General features: G+C 34.6%; 2 protein-coding genes across 2 annotated transcripts; one reads left to right on the forward strand and one right to left on the reverse strand.

Moving 5' to 3' along the window:
- Positions 1 to 7014: 7014 nt before the first annotated feature.
- LOC145584922 (GDSL esterase/lipase At5g37690-like) lies at positions 7015 to 8866 on the forward strand. The gene is made up of 6 exons (XM_081641707.1): positions 7015 to 7290; positions 7402 to 7529; positions 7615 to 7741; positions 7826 to 7938; positions 8082 to 8331; positions 8425 to 8866. Exons 1-6 carry the CDS (start codon positions 7032 to 7034, stop codon positions 8775 to 8777), a joined length of 1230 nt encoding a protein of 409 aa, XP_081497833.1. The 5' UTR covers positions 7015 to 7031; the 3' UTR covers positions 8778 to 8866.
- Positions 8867 to 11762: 2896 nt separating this feature from the next.
- On the reverse strand, positions 11763 to 15792 carry LOC145584923 (glucan endo-1,3-beta-glucosidase 2-like). The gene is made up of 3 exons (XM_081641708.1): positions 15616 to 15792; positions 12527 to 13780; positions 11763 to 12447 (listed from the first exon to the last, which is right to left on the reverse strand). The coding sequence occupies exons 1-3, from the start codon at positions 15671 to 15673 to the stop codon at positions 12260 to 12262; spliced, it is 1500 nt and encodes a 499-aa protein (XP_081497834.1). The 5' UTR covers positions 15674 to 15792; the 3' UTR covers positions 11763 to 12259.
- Positions 15793 to 19001: the final 3209 nt, after the last annotated feature.

Raw genomic sequence — 19001 nt, forward strand, 5'->3', positions numbered from 1 at the left:
TAAATGATTTTAATAAATGGACTAGCATGGAAGATTGATTGGATAGCGTAGTTTCATGGCTATAGGGGCATAGAGATGCTCGGTCAATCACTTGGATATGCATGAATGATGTATGATCGAACTATTGACCTACTTTGAAGTTCAAGTATAGAGCTTCCGGATATAATAGTGGATTCCTTTGACATGAGTGGAACATTGATTTCATTCAATGATTGATTTAACTGTGGTACACTCAAACGTCTGCCCGTAACTGGAGATTATAAAGTGTGTTTCCCGGTTATTTCAAAAGTTGAGTGGGAGCCTTGTTGCCACAAGATTGGATTGAGTCTACCTATTAAATTAGGGAATGTGTCATGGCCGCTTGAAGAGGGAGAATTCAGAAAATACGTGGCCGCGTTCAAATACATTACTCAGTAATCATTTGGTTTTGTAACTCTAACTCAGATTTCAAGAAACGATTTGTAGATTAATATGATCTCGACATGTGATGCAATCATATTATCAAATCGACATACATTGACTTAAGGAATTTGAATATTGCACACTTGTCTCAGACAAGTGGGAGATTGAAGGATTTATGTCTTCGTCGTGTGCAATTACTAGATATATAAATGGATCAAATTATGGAGATAATTAAGTTCGGACATTTGGGTCGTCGTTTTATCATAGCTAGAGGTACTAACGATCTTTGGGCTAGTAAAATAGCCCAAAGCCCAATTGGACGGATCCTATAAGGTCACACAAAGGGTCTAGATCGGGCACGAGAGGACAAGGCCCAGGATGGGCCTCATCCTCTAGTATGGCCGGCCACATGGAGTGGATTGAAGGGTTTTGGGCTTCCTAACCCTAGTCTTATTATAATGGGATTCTAAATAGACTAGGTGCCTAGGGTTTGCTAGTTGAATGCAATTATCTGATCAGTGTGATCAAACCCTAATTAGCAAACACGAGACCAACCCCTCTCATACTCCTCTCTATCTCACGGCTCTTTCCTCCCTTGGCGCCAGTGTGGTGGTTCGTGGTGGTGGTGGATCGTGGTGGTCGGTTAGTCCATTAAAGGTGGTGATCGCGGTTTTCCTCAATCACTCGACCAATCTAGTATTGGTGGACGACTCGTTCGAAGCTCGTGGACTAAGTAGAGGAGCAACCCTTGGGGCTCTATTCTCTCCCTGATTTGTCAATCAAATTGCTACGTGGAATTCACGCTTCAAAGGTATGATTATGTGTCTTGTGTGTTATGCATGTGTTCTTGGGATTAGGTACTTTTATGAATATGATTCATGATTTTCCGCTGCGTAGTACCTATAAACTCCTACAATAATAAATAATAGTAGGATACGGTCTGAGACGTATCGTCACGTGTCCCACGAGTGTCGGTGTCTGACACGGTGTCCAACACGAACACGACATTTGGATGAAGTGTCCATGTAACCTAGATAACTGCATAACAATAATAGCTGATTAATCAATACATAAATCTTTAGAGTTTTACTTGATCTAAGTTGCTTATTCTCAATTCATTTAAGGAGATAATATTTTTCCTATTCATTTTTTTCATAGATTTAGAGGATTTTTTGTTAAGGAGTTTGGTTAATTTTTTTAGTTTTTGTTTTTTTTAGAGAGCTTATTTTGTGTATAAAGATTATAAGTATATATTTTTATTTTATTTGAGGGGTTGTGCATAACAATTATTTTATGTTGTTAATTTAAAACTTTTCATTTGTTAATGATTTTGTTCTTTATTATTACTTTTTTACAAGATTTTGTGTATACTCAAGTGGGAGCTAATTGTTTGTTTTGCAACGAACTTTTACCCGAAAACAATATACATGTCTCTTTGTAGGCATTCAAGTAAGACAAAAGGTTATTACTTCTACAACATATTGAGAACATAAAACTTGTTGCTCGAGACAGTGTCTTTTAGTAAAAGGAATGTATTTTCAAACTGACAAGTGGGAGAAAATTGAACTCGGTGAACATCGAGACAAGTAACAAAAAAAAACTGAAACTCATAAGAAATTAGAAGGACTTCGTGAGAATAATTGATTAGGATATTCAAAAAGACTTTAAAAGTGGCTTAAGAGAGTTCACCACTCTAAAAAACTTTAGAAGTATTACAAAATAATTAAAATACTTAATAGGCTTTAGAAATGTCATAAGATTCAATGTTTGATGTTATTACCCCATATAAAAATAGAATCACCAAAAGCTTGGATTGAATCCTATAAATTTCTATTAAGTTAGAAATATACCTAAGATTTACAAACAAGTTATTACTGTAAGATAGTAATGGAAAGATGACTTATATGATAACTATAACAAATCCAAATTCCGAAAAATGGTTACGGACCATAAAATATGAATAGACTCCATATTTGAAAATCAGGTTTAGAATTCTTGATTGATTTGCATGAAGGGTAAAGGCTCATCGATTGTAAATATATTTTCAAAACAAAAGCTAACAAATATGAAAATGTATATGCATACATAACTAGATTTGTGAAAAGGTTGCAATTACATTCATGGCGTTGATTTCAATGAAACATATTCACTAATTAGAATGCTTAAATTTTTTTCGTGTTATTCTAGAAATCATTGCGAATAAAAAATATGGTAAAATAGATATCAAAACCGTCTTCCTAGATGGGATATTGGAAGAAATTATGGACAAAGCATGAGGGTTTTGTTTGTCTATAGGATGCTAAATAGGAAGGCAAGCTAAAGAAATCCATTGGTGGTTTGAGGTAAGCATGTAGGAATTAGAATATGTTCTCATGAAATTAATAAGAAGTTTGTACTGTCTTCTTGAGAAATATAATTTTTTGTAGATAAGAAGTTTAGTGGGAGAAAAATTCAATTTTTTTAGGTCCAATATGAAGTATAGAGCTCTACTGTAAATTGACATTCAATTGCTAAATGCTTAGATTTGAAAGTATTTATTAATAATTGACCAAGCTTAGATGATACTTAGTACATAGTGAGAATTAACATCTATTAGATAGACTTAATAAAATTTTTGAACAAGTAAAGGTATTTATTGTGTTAAAGATGAAAGACTTTGGAAAGATTCGGCCCATATGTATGAATCTAAGTGAATTGAACTTAATCAGTATAAATCTAGGAACAATACATACTAAGGTAAACATAAAATATTCTAGATGAGACTTTCAACCATATCATATTGCAAATTGTTTAACAAGACTAGGAATCTTGTGAAACTAAATAGTTACATGAATGGGATTAAATAGGAATTAGTTCTGCAATTGAATCCATTATTTATGCTACATTATTGAATCGCCACAATGACTTGTGTGCTTCGAGCATGGTGATGTGTCCAATTTATATAGTATTTTACCCCCGTCCCTTGGTCATAATTAGTAGTGTTTTTGGCTCTTTAGAGCCACTTTTATTACTAATTGGTGTTTTCTAGTGTTTTCGTAGTTTTGGTTGAGTTTTATAGGGAATTGCACTCTTGGAGCATTTTTCCGGGATTTTATGAAGCGACTACGAGCATTGGAGGAGCACGACCATCTTTCGTAGCCCAAGATCGGTTAGAGTCATCGAATCGGTGATTAAGGGCTCGACTTATGAGTAGATGAGGCATTAGACCGAATGATTAAAGCCCCAAGGAGGATATTTGGTTTGGGTCGAGTTACAAGCCTAAACAAGGAGTCCAAGTAGCCCGAAGTGTCACCGCCCGGTGTAAGGGTCTCCACCCGAAGGCGCGCCCGATCGGGCGGTGCCGCACCCGATCGGTCGCGAGAAGAGAAGCTCACGAAGGAAAAAAATGCGGGCCCGATAGGGCGGCCCTTCGCCCGATCGGGTGCGTGTTTCTGAGGAGAAGTTTAAGCGTCATTTAAGTTGTTTTAACTTAGGATTTTCGAGCTTAGTATAGATACACTTTTGTTAAGCGAGTTTAGTATTCTTTTCTCCCTTTTCCTTACTCTCTCTCTCTCTCTCTTTATCTCTCTAACTTTTCTCTCTCTCTCCTCTTAAACTCTAGTATTATTTTCTCTCTCTACAACTCTTTGTTTAATTCCATCTCTTGTTTCCTTCAACTTTGGTAACGATTTCTTGTCCTTCAATCTCAGTTATTTATTCTCTCTCTTTCATCATGACTTGTTTAATTGCTTTGTTTAGTTTATATTTAATTATGTGTGAGTAGTTTTCTTTCTAGGGTTATGGGGATCCATAAATGATATGAAGGGGTAATTTATTATTGTTAATTATCAATGCTTGAATAATTTCCTATTGATTGATTTAATGCTATGCGGTTAGATTTGGCCAGATTTAATTCGTATGAGTTTAGCAATATTGATTCGAGATTCGAGAGATGAGAATTGATGTTTAAGCTTAGTTTCAATAGGCAGACTAATTTATAAATGGTTAGGTCGAGATTCGAAAGATGAGATTTAATACCGGTAAATTAACTTTGTGATTGTAATACGTAGCGAAATCCCTTTATGATCTGATTAATTGATGCATTGATGATTGCTTGTTATGTTTTACCCTGAAATATTATTTATTGGTGAACCTATGCCCTAGGTCTTTTATTCCTTGATTTTCCTCCTACTTTTATTCCTTCTTACTCATATTCTTCGTAGTATAGTTCCTTTAAATAACAACTTTTAGTTACTTAATAATTTAGATTATAATAATTAATTAGGAATAGAAAGACTCGTTTCCCTGTGGATTCGACCTTACTTCCCTATCTATTATTAGTTAGTGGTTTTAGGAATTACTTTTGATTAGGTGATACGACTTTAGCCTATCACGTGGCAAGTATAATATACCAATCACATAAAAAATCTGAGTGAAAGATCGTTAGATTATGATCAAGAAAATACAAAGTACTTAGACAAGTAGGAGAGGATGAGTTTTAGATGCATGGAAACAAAGATAAAATAAGCAAGTATTGATGTTGCAAGCACGACCTTAACAAGGAATAGGTCCTTTATAAGGTAACCATGCGCAAGGAAATTATTGTAAGGTCAGTCTACATGCTCACAAATAATAATGCGTCTCCCAAATCATTGTAAACTTGTTGGAGTAAAATTCAAGGATAGCATCATTTTGAAAATTTACAAATATGGAAGTTGAGTGCGTTCTTATTGCTTAAGAAGCAACATAAAAAGGAAATTATTTACAATTAGATAGTTCATTGTTGAACTTTGATGATCGTAGGTTGATAAATTGAAGATCTCTATCATGAAAGATGACTGGAGCCATCACTTGAGCAATAAAGCCTAGATCACGTGGAACCCAAAACACACTCAAAATTTTATCAAACAAGGAGGAAATAATAATGGCGGTGGTGGAGGTTACAAGCAAGATGATTGCTACAATAATAACAATCGCGTCAATTTTTGGGGACAATGGAAACATACTTAACAAGGATCTCGGCCTTGTAGAAGGTACGACAAGATTCATTCAAGGTACAATTGTTAGGGTGTCCCAATTCCTAGTCATATAAGACACGCGATTGTCCAAGAAGTAGAACGCCAATCGTCAAGGGCAAGGTCAAATGGGTCAAGGTAATAATAATGATTAATGAGCAACGAAGGTGGTTATGGGGAGAATTTTAAATACAATAATCGCTTCAACAACAACAATAATGCTCAAGGCTAAGGTGCCAGTAATGCTCAAGGATGTAATAAAGGCCAAAACAACTATGTATGTGTTATAGGAAACAAAAATGGCTAGAATAAATAGAAATATGTTATGAACTAGAATGAAGCCAATGTCAAAGACAATATTGTGACGGGTACTTTTCTTGTTAACTCTAAACCTACATGCTTATTGCCTGTTGATTTTGGAGCATTTCATTATTCTTTTATAGCCACCTCTTTTGTAAATAAATATGCATTGAAACCCACATTATCATGTCAAGCTAACATAGTCATACCCTTGGGAGAAGTTATATATACTTTGTAGATCTCTAGCTATATGAGGACATTCCTATTAGCATAGATGGAATTGAGTTATTTGCAAATCTTTTTCAGCTTAACTTATCTGACTTTGATGTCATTATGGGGATGGATTTGCTTCGGAGCAAGAACAAAGTTAAGATTGAGTGTCATAACAAAAAAATATCTCTTAGGGGGCCAAAGGGGAATAGGATCTGCTAAGGAGTCGATTCCAAGCCTAAACCAAAATTGTCTACTATATATATCGTCTGAAAATTTATTGAACTCAATTCAATGTTTTTTTAGAATATCAAAATTTTATAATCTTTACATAAAAAGAAATAATGAATATATTTATATTTTATGATGTGTCTTGATAATCGTGAAAAATGAGATTGTGCAATCAAAAAGGGATGGAAAATTGCTGGGAATACTTTATTTATTTATTTTTTTTACACTCTCTTATTACTTTAGCCACCTTTTTTCTTATACCTACTCATGACATTAATACTTTTTTTTTTTAATCTATGGGAAAAGAGTAAATGTTAACATCATTTAGAGACAAAATTTTACTAATCGATTCGATATTTATCTCAAAGGTAACATAAGTAGTACATTAATTAGATAATTTATTTGTAACATTGTTGTTTTGACAAGGCAATACCTATACCAATCCCTTAGAAAGCAGCACACCAAAAGAAGACTAACCATCCAAGGAGTAGCTCAATTTCCACCGTTGTACCAGTATATACCCTTTATGGCACCACATACTACAACTTATTGGAGAACAAATACCTAAAAAAACAGACTAAACACTTGTAAACTAAGTTGGCCAACTGCCATTTCACACTAAGTAACAACCACTCTAACAAAGCTTAACCTTGTCTCACTCAATACTATTTTCAGAATCTTCCTGATACTATAATCTGCTAGATCTTTTTTTTCTTGTTTTGACAAAATTCACCTAATAAAGAAAATCTTAAAGAAATGGACATAATTGTATGCTTGCTTGGTTAGAAAGAACACCAACCATTAAACAATGCTGTATGTATATAAAACCCTTCTTCAATTACTTATTGTATGCATCTTAAGTGTAGAATATATACTAACGACATAAACGAATCTATGGCATTGTTACTTAGATTTGCATTTGCTTTCTTGGTGGCTATAGGTCTATTAGAGGTAACAGTTTTTGCCGCAACACCAACTGATGGGGAGGAGCTAGTTACATTTATCTTTGGCGATTCCTTGACTGAAGTTGGCAATAACAATTACTTGCAATACTCTCTAGCCAAGTCCAACTACCCTTGGTATGGTATTGATTACGAGGGTGGCCAAGCAACTGGAAGGTTCACCAATGGAAGAACCATTGGTGACATAATATGTAATATAAACTTAACAAAAGCTCAATTCATGATATAACTTTGATCTGTTAGACTAAAATGTACATAATATTTAGATGATTGATTAACCGTTGTTTTTTCTGATGGTGTAGCTGAGAAACTCGGAATCCAATCACCACCACCATATCTTTCCCTATCTCCAAACGACGATAAATTGCTCAATGGAGTGAATTATGCTTCTGGAGGAGCAGGAATTCTCAATGATACTGGTGTTTACTTTGTAAGAACCCACTGCTTTTATGCAGCTTGTTAAGATATTCTTCGTAATTTACATTATAAATTATGTTGCTTTTTTTTTTGTTCAGATACAAAGATTAACATTTGATGATCAAATCAATGCCTTTGGGAACACGACATTAGCCATCAGATCTAAGATAGGAGAAGCAGCAGCGAATAAGCTCTTAAACAAAGCCGTATACTTTGTTGGAATAGGTAAAATCGAAATCACTCCTGGTTCACTGAGGTCACAAGCGAAAGGCAAATAAAATGATGTTAATACTTTGTGAAATTTCTCAGGAAGCAATGATTATGTCAACAATTACTTGCAACCATTCATGGTGGCAGGACAACAATACTCACATGATGAGTTTGTGGAGCTCTTAATCGCTACGTTAGGGAACCAACTTACGGTAATCATCCTCTCCTTCAGCTATAAAATTCATTGTGAATAATCGAGTAGAAGTTATATACAGAGTAACCATTAAAATTTAGTTTCCATGTCAAATTTCTTAAGTATGATCACTGACAGTAGCTTAACATGGATTACTATCAGACCCTGCACCAACTGGGCGCTCGAAGAGTAATCTTCCATGGACTCGGCCCTTTGGGCTGCATACCCTCGCAGAGGGTGAAATCAAAGCAAGGAACATGCCTAACCCAAGTGAACAAATGGGTACAACAGTTTAATAGTAAAGTACAAAATTTAGTCCTGAGTTTGAACCAACACCTCGACGATGCACAATTTGGATTCGCTGATACATACCAAGACGTGCAAGAACTCATCACAAGCCCACAAGCATATGGTAAACTCGACTAATCAAGTACTCTTTTAGTCCTACATCTAATGATTACCATATCGAATTTGCACTGAACCATCGTTCTGGGTCATTTTCCAGGTTTCAAAGTATCGAATACATCATGCTGTAACGTGGATACATCAATTGGGGGACTATGCTTGCCGAATTCTAAAGTGTGCAAAAACAGGAAGGACTACGTCTTTTGGGATGCTTTCCATCCCTCAGACGCCGCCAATGCTGTACTAGCTAATAAGCTCTTCACAAGTCTATTTCCGAATGTCCCAAAGAACGAAACACCAACTCCTAAAACAACACCAGCTTCAGCAAGGAATGCTCCAAAGAACGAAACACCACCTCCTGAAACAACACCTTCAGGAACGAATGCTCCAAAGGACGAAACAACACCTCTTGAAAGAACACCTTCAGCAAGGAAGACGCTTCGACATCCATGATCCACTATTATCATTGACAGAAGAGCATTACTATGTCCAATTAATAGAACACAAACAGAGAAGAGATGAACACTCTAATCAATTTTCGTGCAAACAATTACCAATTTCTTATGTACCAATACCAATGTAATTCGACATATTGAGTTAACCACATTACGAAATACTTATATTTTGATAAATACCATATTTTCACTATTAAATCTCTGCTTCTCTCAATTTATTTCAATCAATTAATTAAGCCAAATTCAGGCTTTAGTTTAGAGGCGTGTAAACAATCACTATATTACTGGGCGTTCTGTGCGATTGTCCATCAGACTGTAACTTAATTTATGTTTAGTACGTCGCCAATTTTTAATTTTTAGACTTAAAAAAAAACAATATAAGGAGTAATATAAGTCTAATTCTAGATTTAAATGTAGTCATTTTAAATAGAGAAATTAATTCGGGTCAGTAGGCCATATTCGATCGGGGCTAATCAGGCTCTAAGTCAAGTGGTTAGTCTTCAATTGAGTTGGTTGTTGAGACCTCTAAATTTAAACCCGGAATTAAAAACCGTCGATCAATTATAATTACGACGTTAATGTAATTTAAACCAGTAATTCGAAAAACTAAATTAAAATAAATGAGAATTTTATTGTAAATTACTCAAAACTAATTTCATAAACAGAAGTTTAAATCAAAGCTGCTCTCAGACAAGGGCCAAGGTTTTCCACATATTAGCATTTCTCCGAACGGCAAAAACCAATCAACAGAAATTTAAACCCCTAAAATATGCATTAATTTCTCGGAAATCCCTTCCTCTTAACTCTAAAATAAGCCAAAAATATAAATTTCTCACTTATTTTAGAGAAAAGAATCATCAAGAATAACCAAGAAATCAAGCATATTTTATAGATCAAAATTTCAAGATCAGAAATCACCACACAAATACTACGCTTCCTTCGGTGTGGTTAAAGCATTGATTGAATCATCATCGAGCAAAGTAATTTCATAAAAATTTAACAAAAAATGAATTTAAAAAACAATTGTAAAAAAAATAAAAATAATAATTGTAGAACCTACGAGAAAGTTGCAAAAAAATCCCATGAAAAAAAGGGAATCGCACGTCCAGAGGTACAATGGATGTTGCATCTCTTTGTAATTTCTCTGTTGATTTGATTAAGCAGAGAAAATCATAGTCGAAGATGCGTTTATTTATTGTATTTCACGTAATAAGAGATGATAATTTTGAGAGAATACTAAGGAATGATTAATTAGAGAAGTTTGGATGAGGGAGTAAGCATGCGGCAAAGAAATTAAGAGGGTTTGGAAAATTTTATATAGAGAAGCCCTACTAGGGTTGCTTTAGTAGCCGGGTGTTTGTTCGGTTAAATCGGATCCAAGTATGATTAAAAAAAAAAAGTAATTGTGTTTTACTCCGTATGTTTTATGGTAGTCCTGTACAGGGATGTTAGTGGGGGCGGGTCAAGTAGGAGACCCGCTCCATCTCCTAATTGGGTGAGGATGGATCTTGGTGAGGCGGAGATGGGGATAAAAATCATACTCGTCATGGGTGATAGGACGGGGTGGATTTTACATTGTACCCACCTCATTCCCGCCCTGCCTCACTTCGTACCCATCTCATACCCACATCTATATATTATTCTTTTTAAAAAAATTATATTTTCATACTATTTTATTAAAAAAAATCTATGTAAATAAAATAGTAGATATAATAAATGTAATACACTAATATTATAACTAAAAGAGTGTAACATTAACAATATTTTTGTTTTCTCTTATAACCTATATTAATTATGTTGGATTGTGTATTAGGAGGTGGGAATTAAGTCGGATGGATATTCAAGTGGGGGTGGGGCGGGGATGGTTATGGAATTGTACCCGTCGAGGTGGGGATGGAGATGAATTTTGGACCCGCCGCAGGAATGTGGATAGGGATGAAAATTTTTGGTGGGGATGGAAATGGGAATGGGAAGACGAATATCAGCCCCGCCCCTCCCCATTGACATCCCCAGTCCTATAGGAGCCCGTCCAATAGTAATATGGAGTACAAAAAATTCAATTTATTAGTTTGACAGTTCGATTTTGGTTTGGGATTAAACGGTTTCGATTTGATATGAATAGGGTTTGAAATGGGTTCAATTGGCTGATAGGCCGGTTCTATTCGGTTTTTTTTTATTATTATTATCAGGTCGGTTCAATTTCAGTTTATGTTGTGCAGATTTAAATTGGCTCATGTTTTAAATATTTCGAGTTGTTAGTGGTTCAGGTCATAATCAAGTTGGTTTAAAACCGTTCATTTTGGAAGTGGGTTCACCTGTGTTATAGCGAGTTCGATTTTATACTAGAACTATTAATAATTAAGTCAGTTCTTATATGGATCTGGTTTTTCGACTAGCGAGTCAAATTGGGTTGGTGATTATATTGGTCCGGTTCATCGGGTAGCGGATCAAATTGAGTCGGGTCGAAAGCAGGTTATTTCATTGGCGGGTCGATTTGGATCAATGAAAATAATTAATGAGTTGGTCTGATTCAAATTAATTTTGGTCAAGTTGATATCGGGTTCTAACCGAGTTTTGTTAGGTTGTAGCAGGTTTTGTTTTATATCAATTCGAGATTTATACATGTCAGTCCATTTCAATGGAGGGATTATTTCATCTTAGTTTATCACATTTTATACGTCTTTCGTTTCGTAATAATCGCAACACGTGTCGGAATCACACATAGTTTCATGAAAATTAAAGCAGGACTGCAAGATGGGGACTAAATTCCAGACCTGGCTAGATAATGCACACATTTAGCTGCCCTAGTAAATTAGAACATCCTCAATTCCTTTGTTCTTGAAGTAAAAATTATTATTACTCCCTCATTTCATTTCAGCCTGTTCCATAGTCTCTACATCTATTCTTTCCCTTAAACACAAGTATAAAAGAAGACAACAAATTAAACAGAAGAAGTCGATAAAAGTCAATACTATGCATTGTGCATTGAATAATTGTGTTACAATTGTGTTCATAACAACCTTCACATTTGAATGAATTTTCTCTAGTTCTACCATGCCGTTAAAATAAATCCTAAGCTAAGATTTATGTCCTCTGATAAACAGGATATTGTCAGGCCAACCTGCACCCAAATATTTAGGGAGGTGAAGGGGAAGACAAAATGGCCCAACTACAATCATCAAACAAATAACTTGGGAATTGATTCTGCACCATTTGGTTTGCTATCCGCACACCCCGAGTTCCCAATTGGAGAGGAGTGTTTTGTGTAAAATCGGAGCGCAAATATAAATATTGGTGTGCAGAATTCATCAGCCAAATAATAGAACAAAAACAGCTAAACACCAATTGATACCTACAACTCTATTCCTATTTGACAGTTTGGAGTGGCAGTACTGTAGGGCGAAAATCTATCAGGGAAACGAGGAGGTCCCTTCAAGTTTCCATCCCAGCAAAAATAGGTTCGCGTCCAAAGCATTGATCTTACATGAATCTTGCAGTTGGTAAAAAAATTATGCTCCAAGTTAGAATTCCAACCATTAATAGTAATGAAGAACTTTGAGAAAACATGCTACTTGTAGAATCTGAGCTCATTGAGTTCATAGATGGTGCAGTCGCATTGGGAAAGGTGCCATTGAGACCACCCATACTTGATGTACAATTGCCATGACCTGCAGCAGATAAAAATCACAGGTTAGTAATCGTTATTAGAAAGTATGTTGAATATACAGTCTGAAGTTTTAATCATACTTGGATCGGTGGTGGTGATTTCAGCCACACCATTGAAGTCACAAGATTCCGGAGCTTTTCCTGTGTTCTGATAATAAGTGTTGAAAGCATAAGTAGCATGAGCAAATACATTATCAGGCTCATAGCAAGGCTCGCCCTGCAATAAAGGGGAACAATCCACCTTTCCAGGTCCACAGGCCCAATCCAACGCCGCCTGTACCATCCTCTTGTCAGCTCCATCTCTTGCAGTACAGTAAGTCTGGTTTGTTGTATCATTAGACAAAACAGACCCAGACTCAGTGAGACGCAAGATATAGACTGGCTTCCCATTTGCATCAAATAATCCCCAATTCTTTTCTGAGGTGGCCCCATCCTTTGTATCCTCGTTATATAGTTCATAGATGTAAGTACTAACACCGATTCCTGGATGTTTTGGTGTTCCTGTATTGTTGAGAATGTGCTTTATAAGATTGCTGTTGTAAGTGTTGGCATTCTCGAGAGTGGCATCGGGCTCTTTGGCATCCCCCTTAGATGGCCAGCCTGACTCAGTGACCATGATGGGGATGTTAGTGAAATTAAGATCAGACATGGCAAAGTAAGCAGCATCCAACATGGCGTCAAAGACGTTTGTGTAATGGAGGAGTGTATTTGAATCAACAGCCTCTTTGTTTGCAGAAAGAGGTTGAAAAAGAGCATAATCTAATGGAATAACCCCATTAGAATTCATGTAATCATAGTAAGGATATATGTTGAGCATGAGATATGAATTAGTTGATTGCAAGAAGTTAAGCAATGGTACCAGGACAGGGTTTAAGGAATGGTTAAAGAAGGCCTGGGATGGTGGAAAAGAATCTAGGATAACCGAGGTAGAAAGAGGCGTAGAGACTTTGATTTTGCCATCAAGATTCGACGCAACAAGTGCTGACTGGATAAATTTGAGGGCATCCACAAGGATAGGGGCAGCATTTGGGATTGTGCTCAAAACCTCAGAGCCAACACAAATTGCAGTAATGTTGGTTGCTGGATAATGGGCGACCACATTTTGTGAGACCCACCTGGCTGCAGTGGAGTTTGATTGACCAATACCAAGGATTTGATCATTAGGAATGGAGATTGCAACTTGTATACCAGTATTGGCAAGGGAAAGCAGCATTCCCCTGTCAGCATCATAGAGGCGAACGTGTCGAATATGCTGGGCTTTCAATAGTGCAACCACTTGAGTGGGGTGAGGCATGTCTGAGAGGTCTGTCCCTATATTAACTCCAATAAAAGCATCTGCAATGCACAAGGAAACTATATGAACATCTAGTGCATAAAAAATACGATGCAAGAGGTTAGAAATGGTTGATGGTGTAAATTAAGCAGCTCGAGATCAGGCATCCTGAGAGCAAATAGCTTGGAATACCTAAGAATCCTGATGCTTACACAGTTAAATGCGTAGTAATTCTAAATCAAACCATTAACCTCTTCAAACCATTTTGTAATGGCAGCATACTACGGCCATGACATTCTGATGGTACACAGCTATACACCCTCACATTGCTTGCTTCGGGGTACTAAAATCTATAAACGTAATTGTGCAGCAAAAGCTCTTAAACTCAAAAGATTAGACACGATCAACCATGGCAATGTCTCAACTATGTTAAATAACTTAAATTTTTGGCATCAAGTCATTCGACAATAAAATAGCAACGACATTATCTCCACTAGCTATTGAATGGCAAACATAATTAGACACGAGGGGTTATAACTTATATATCTACATATAAACATTCCCGAAACCTTCACTTTTCTCAAGAGTGCACATTCTCCACTTTAATCAACTTAAATAGCAATTTTTTACACTAAATATCAGTTAGTCTTAACAAACCTTTCTAATCCCAACCTAGAGGTCTTATCCAAAATAACCCATCAACAAAAATAATTCTACAAATTCGGGTTTCTCGATTCCTCTAGTAGATAATTAGGAGAAAATGATAAACATATATGCATAAAAAAGGCATTGCATCCATATGCTTCAATATTGTTGTGGTAATTCTCAGCCCACCAAAACCAATGCAAATATGCAATTATAATTTCTATAAAGTTTGCCTTGATTTTTTAATCTTTGACTCCTGTCATTAACGAGGTACACAGTCTTCATCATAAATTAAGCAATTAACCCATGCTTTGATAAAACAACAACAATAACAGACAAATACTACCAAGTACAAGATTATGCAGTCACCATTTTTTTAACTAAATTAATCACCCAACTCCCATTACAATAACTTAAGCAGCTTCTCAACAAGATTATTAGCAGACATTAAGTTAATATTATACTCTAGAAATTTCCTACCCCTTAACTTTTATTTAATAAATCATCTAATTCACCCATTACAGCAACAATAGCTTAAGCAGCTTCTTAACAAGATTTTTTGCAGATTTACATCATTACATTAAATTAATAATCTAGCCAAATTTCTTACACATTAACTTTATAAAGTATAAAAAAAAAAAAAAAAAAAAAAAAAAAAAAGAAAAAAAAAAAGAAAAACATTATCAAAATGACATTATTTTTGGCAACTACTCATATACATTTATACCAAAATTACATTAAATTCTGGGGCATCTATAAATTGCTCAAAATTGAATTTTCACTTAAATTGGAAACATGAATACATTATTTCACATTGCTTTTAAAAAATTTGCTGAAAGCAGAAGAAAGTAAAGTACAAAACATTCAATGAGTTTTACTGTTTCTCAACTGCTACAGTACTACTCTAATTTCTTACAGCAGAAAACATGCAATTACTGATTTGCCCAAAGTGTAATACCTTCTGGAAAATCTCCTATCCACATTTTCAAAATTGAACATAAAACAATTTTTTTTTTGTAAAAAAAGAAAAAGAAAAACTCATGTTCAAGCAAGTTTCAAAGTTGACAACTGTAAATTTTGAACAGGACAAATGAAAAAAAAAATGCATTTCTTGGGATAACTTGGATTAGTAGCAAATACCCAGAAATATAAACATCAAAAAAAATGGATAAATTATGTTTATGAACAAAAACTAAGAAAAATTTGAAAAATAAAAAATCCCAGAAGTGAAAAACTGAAGCAAATTTCTCACCTTGAGCAAGAACAGTTGAAAGAAACAAGAACAACAGAGCTATAATATTAGCAGACATTGTTGAAGTTGAAGAAGTGTGAGAAAATTTCAGAGAGAGAAAGTGTAAAAGTAAGGAAATAGATGGAAAAAAGCAGGGGATTATAAGAGGGAGGGGAAGAAAGAAGAAATGAGGAAATGATGTAAGTTTGATTTTTGATGTCAGAAAGATCGGACGGTAGAGAAATTATGAGCAGTAAACAGTACATAAGATGGGGAGAATACAAAGGGAGTTTTGTTGGTAAGCTGAATGTCAGTGTGTAGCCGTTGCTCAAGTTTTTCGAGTTGTTCACACAAAAGGGTGGTTTTATATTTGGTGTTTATATTTGGATTTTCTTGGGTCGATTGGGTGTTCGGGTGCAACAAAGATTGTGGCATGGTGCACGGGACTCGATCTTGACTCTCAAGAAAATGAATTAGAACTACACTTAACCTGATCCGATTTAAAATTAATTCGAAAAATATCCAATTCAAATTTACATTCACGTGAACACAATAATTTAGCACGACTCAACTTTAAAAATTGACCAAATGTGACCCGACCTTATCAGAACTGACCTATCATTCGAATTGACACCTCTATTTAGGAGCTTTTTGAAGCAAAGAGAGAATTTGGTATGAATTTTTTTTTCTTTTTTAATATATATATAGAGCAAGTTTATGGATGAATATACTTAGATTTTACTATGGCCCTATTTGACAATTAGCTTCTAGCTGCCGTAACCAGTTATAATAAACTATTTAAATTAGTTCATGCAAACAGCTAACAATTGGGTTAAAGCATCTAAAAGCTGATTGTCATATAACAATTACTATGTAAAAGTTACTCTTGATATACAAAGGTCATTTTATTATACTTTGTTAAACATGTCTCTTAAAACTCACCTCTTTGTGTGCATTAAATATCATAACAGGTCAAAAGTTATCCTAAAAAGATTAAAAGTAATTATCCAAAATTGTTAAAAAATTACTCTAATAATAGGTGATACATTCTCAAATAAAATAAAATAATGGGTGATATATTCAATGAAAATGTTGTACATTGAGTGTAACTATGACTAACGATTTTTATGATAGCGTTATTTTAGAATTGATGTAAAGTTGATAGCATGAAACTGTATATTAATACCGATTAAACAATATATTTCATGATAAATAAAAATTTATATGTTATTAATAAATCATGGTCAAAATTAGTATAAGAATAGTAAAAAAAAAAAGGTTAAATGCGTCAATTATTAAGATATGGAGGGGAGTATAAATTAACATCATCTAGTTTAATCTTTTTAGCGGGAAATACAAGTTACTCATCCTGAGTAACAACAAATGTAACTCAAGGGGTATGGATGTAATTTCGTGCTTTTAAATTGGGGGTAAAAATGTCCACAGTCTATTTCACAGAAATGGGGGACAAAATTGAAATTTCATTCTTCCATCCTCAACAACACCCTCCTTCTTCCTCCATTCTCCCACCAGTAATCTTTGGCCCTAGTAGTACCCTTCTTCTTCTCCACCGTTCTTCCTCCTTCCCTCCGCAAGAGTAACACCTCCGCCAGAACAAGATGCTAGCCCTAAGGGGTTGATATGGCCCTAATTAAAACTATTTGTTCCTAGGGTTTCGTTTTGTTCGGCTGCGAAGCGGCGTTTAGGGCTTGAAGCCATTGTTATCGAGGAAGGAAGAAGAAAAGGGGGACAACGGGGAAGAAGATCAGAGATCGTCGGTGGACGGTGGTTCAAACGAAGAATGGTGGTGGTGGTTGTTGTGACGAAAGACGAATAACGACGATGGTGTTGGTGTCTGTAACGAAGACGGGAAACGGAGAAGACAAAGGGTAATGGTGGTGAAGCGCAAACTGGTGGTGGTGGTGAAGCCCTGAAGCGCACTCAACGTTCTCCAAGAAGACGAAGGTTTTTTTTAAAAAAAAAAAATTAATAATAAAAAAATTTGTGTAAAATTACAATATATGCCACTTGAGTAACAAATTTCGTTACTCAGGCTGAGTAAATGGGGCTTGTTCTCTTTTTAGTGGTTGATAACATTTGAACCGTGACCTAATTTTTTTTTTAGTGATTGATAACATTTAAATCGTAACCTTTATATCATACCAGTTCTTATCACCATATTAAATAGGCAAAATAGCTAATTTTAATCAAAATTTTAAACTAAAAAAGGTTGAATCAGTTAATTCTATTAAGTAGAGTGTCATTATTGATTTTAAGGTTCCATTTGTGAGCTTTTATCTAACTAATACCGTGGAGGTGCGAGTAGTACTATGAATAATAAAAAGGGTGAATATAAAAAGAAGGGAACAGAGAAAGAGTGAACAATGGAGTAGGACAACCCCTTTTCTGATAAAAAGAGACAGCAAACGGGACGTAATAACGTAATATGTGTACTTTTTGATTTTTTAATTTTTTTTTTTTTTTTTTTTTTTTTTTTTTTTTTTTTTTTTTTTTAATTTTTTTGCCAACAGAATATGTGCGAAACTTGTATGCCTAATTAGTTCAACGGTCATATAAGTTTATTTAGGGATTTTCTAATTTTAATTCATAGTATTAGTACTATTTTATTTTCCCTAAATTTTAATATTCCATCTGACTTTTAAATAAAAGCTTCATTTTGTCTTAACAACAAAGGTGAATAAGGCCCTTTCAGTTCAGTAAAAATAAGTTCAGTTCAGTAAAATTCAGTTTTCTTAAAGAAGAATTATAATAGAAAATCAGTAAAAATAATTTTAGTTCAGCAAAAATAATTTCAGTTCAGTAAAATTAATTTATGTTCAGTAAAATTAATTTAAGTTCAGCAAATATAATTTTGTTTCAGCAAAAATAAGGTGAAGTGAACGGGCCTAAGAAGATGAATACCAAAAAAATGGGAAATTTTTTTTTACATATACCCGGTTGCAAGGTGTACTTAAAGTATTTTCTACTCATTTAATAATTTTTGCTCATTTTATAACTTTAGAGAAGAAAAAAAAAATGTCAAATGAGCATAAAATACTACCCTTAGATGCACTTATCTCTATGTGCACTCAGGGGTGTATAAAAGGTGGAGTTGTTGGATTGAAATTACAATTTGTATATATAAGGGGGTGTGTTCTATTCAATTTGATTTTTACAACTTATCTTAACTTATTTGATCTTATTTGAACTTATTAAACCTTATTAGAACTTATTTTAGTTATAAATTAAATTTGGGTAGCCTTGATTAACCCTTATCACAACTTATGTGATTTTTACTTATTTGAACGTAACTTATTTAAACTTTTTAACCCTGAAATAAGTGGAAATAAGGTGAATAGAATAGGGCCTAAATATTAGGAGAAATTAGAAAATAACACCACAAAATT

Source organism: Chenopodium album, chromosome 16, assembly GCF_948465745.1.
Source record: "Chenopodium album chromosome 16, dcCheAlbu1.1, whole genome shotgun sequence".
Lineage (NCBI taxonomy): Eukaryota > Viridiplantae > Streptophyta > Magnoliopsida > Caryophyllales > Amaranthaceae > Chenopodium > Chenopodium album.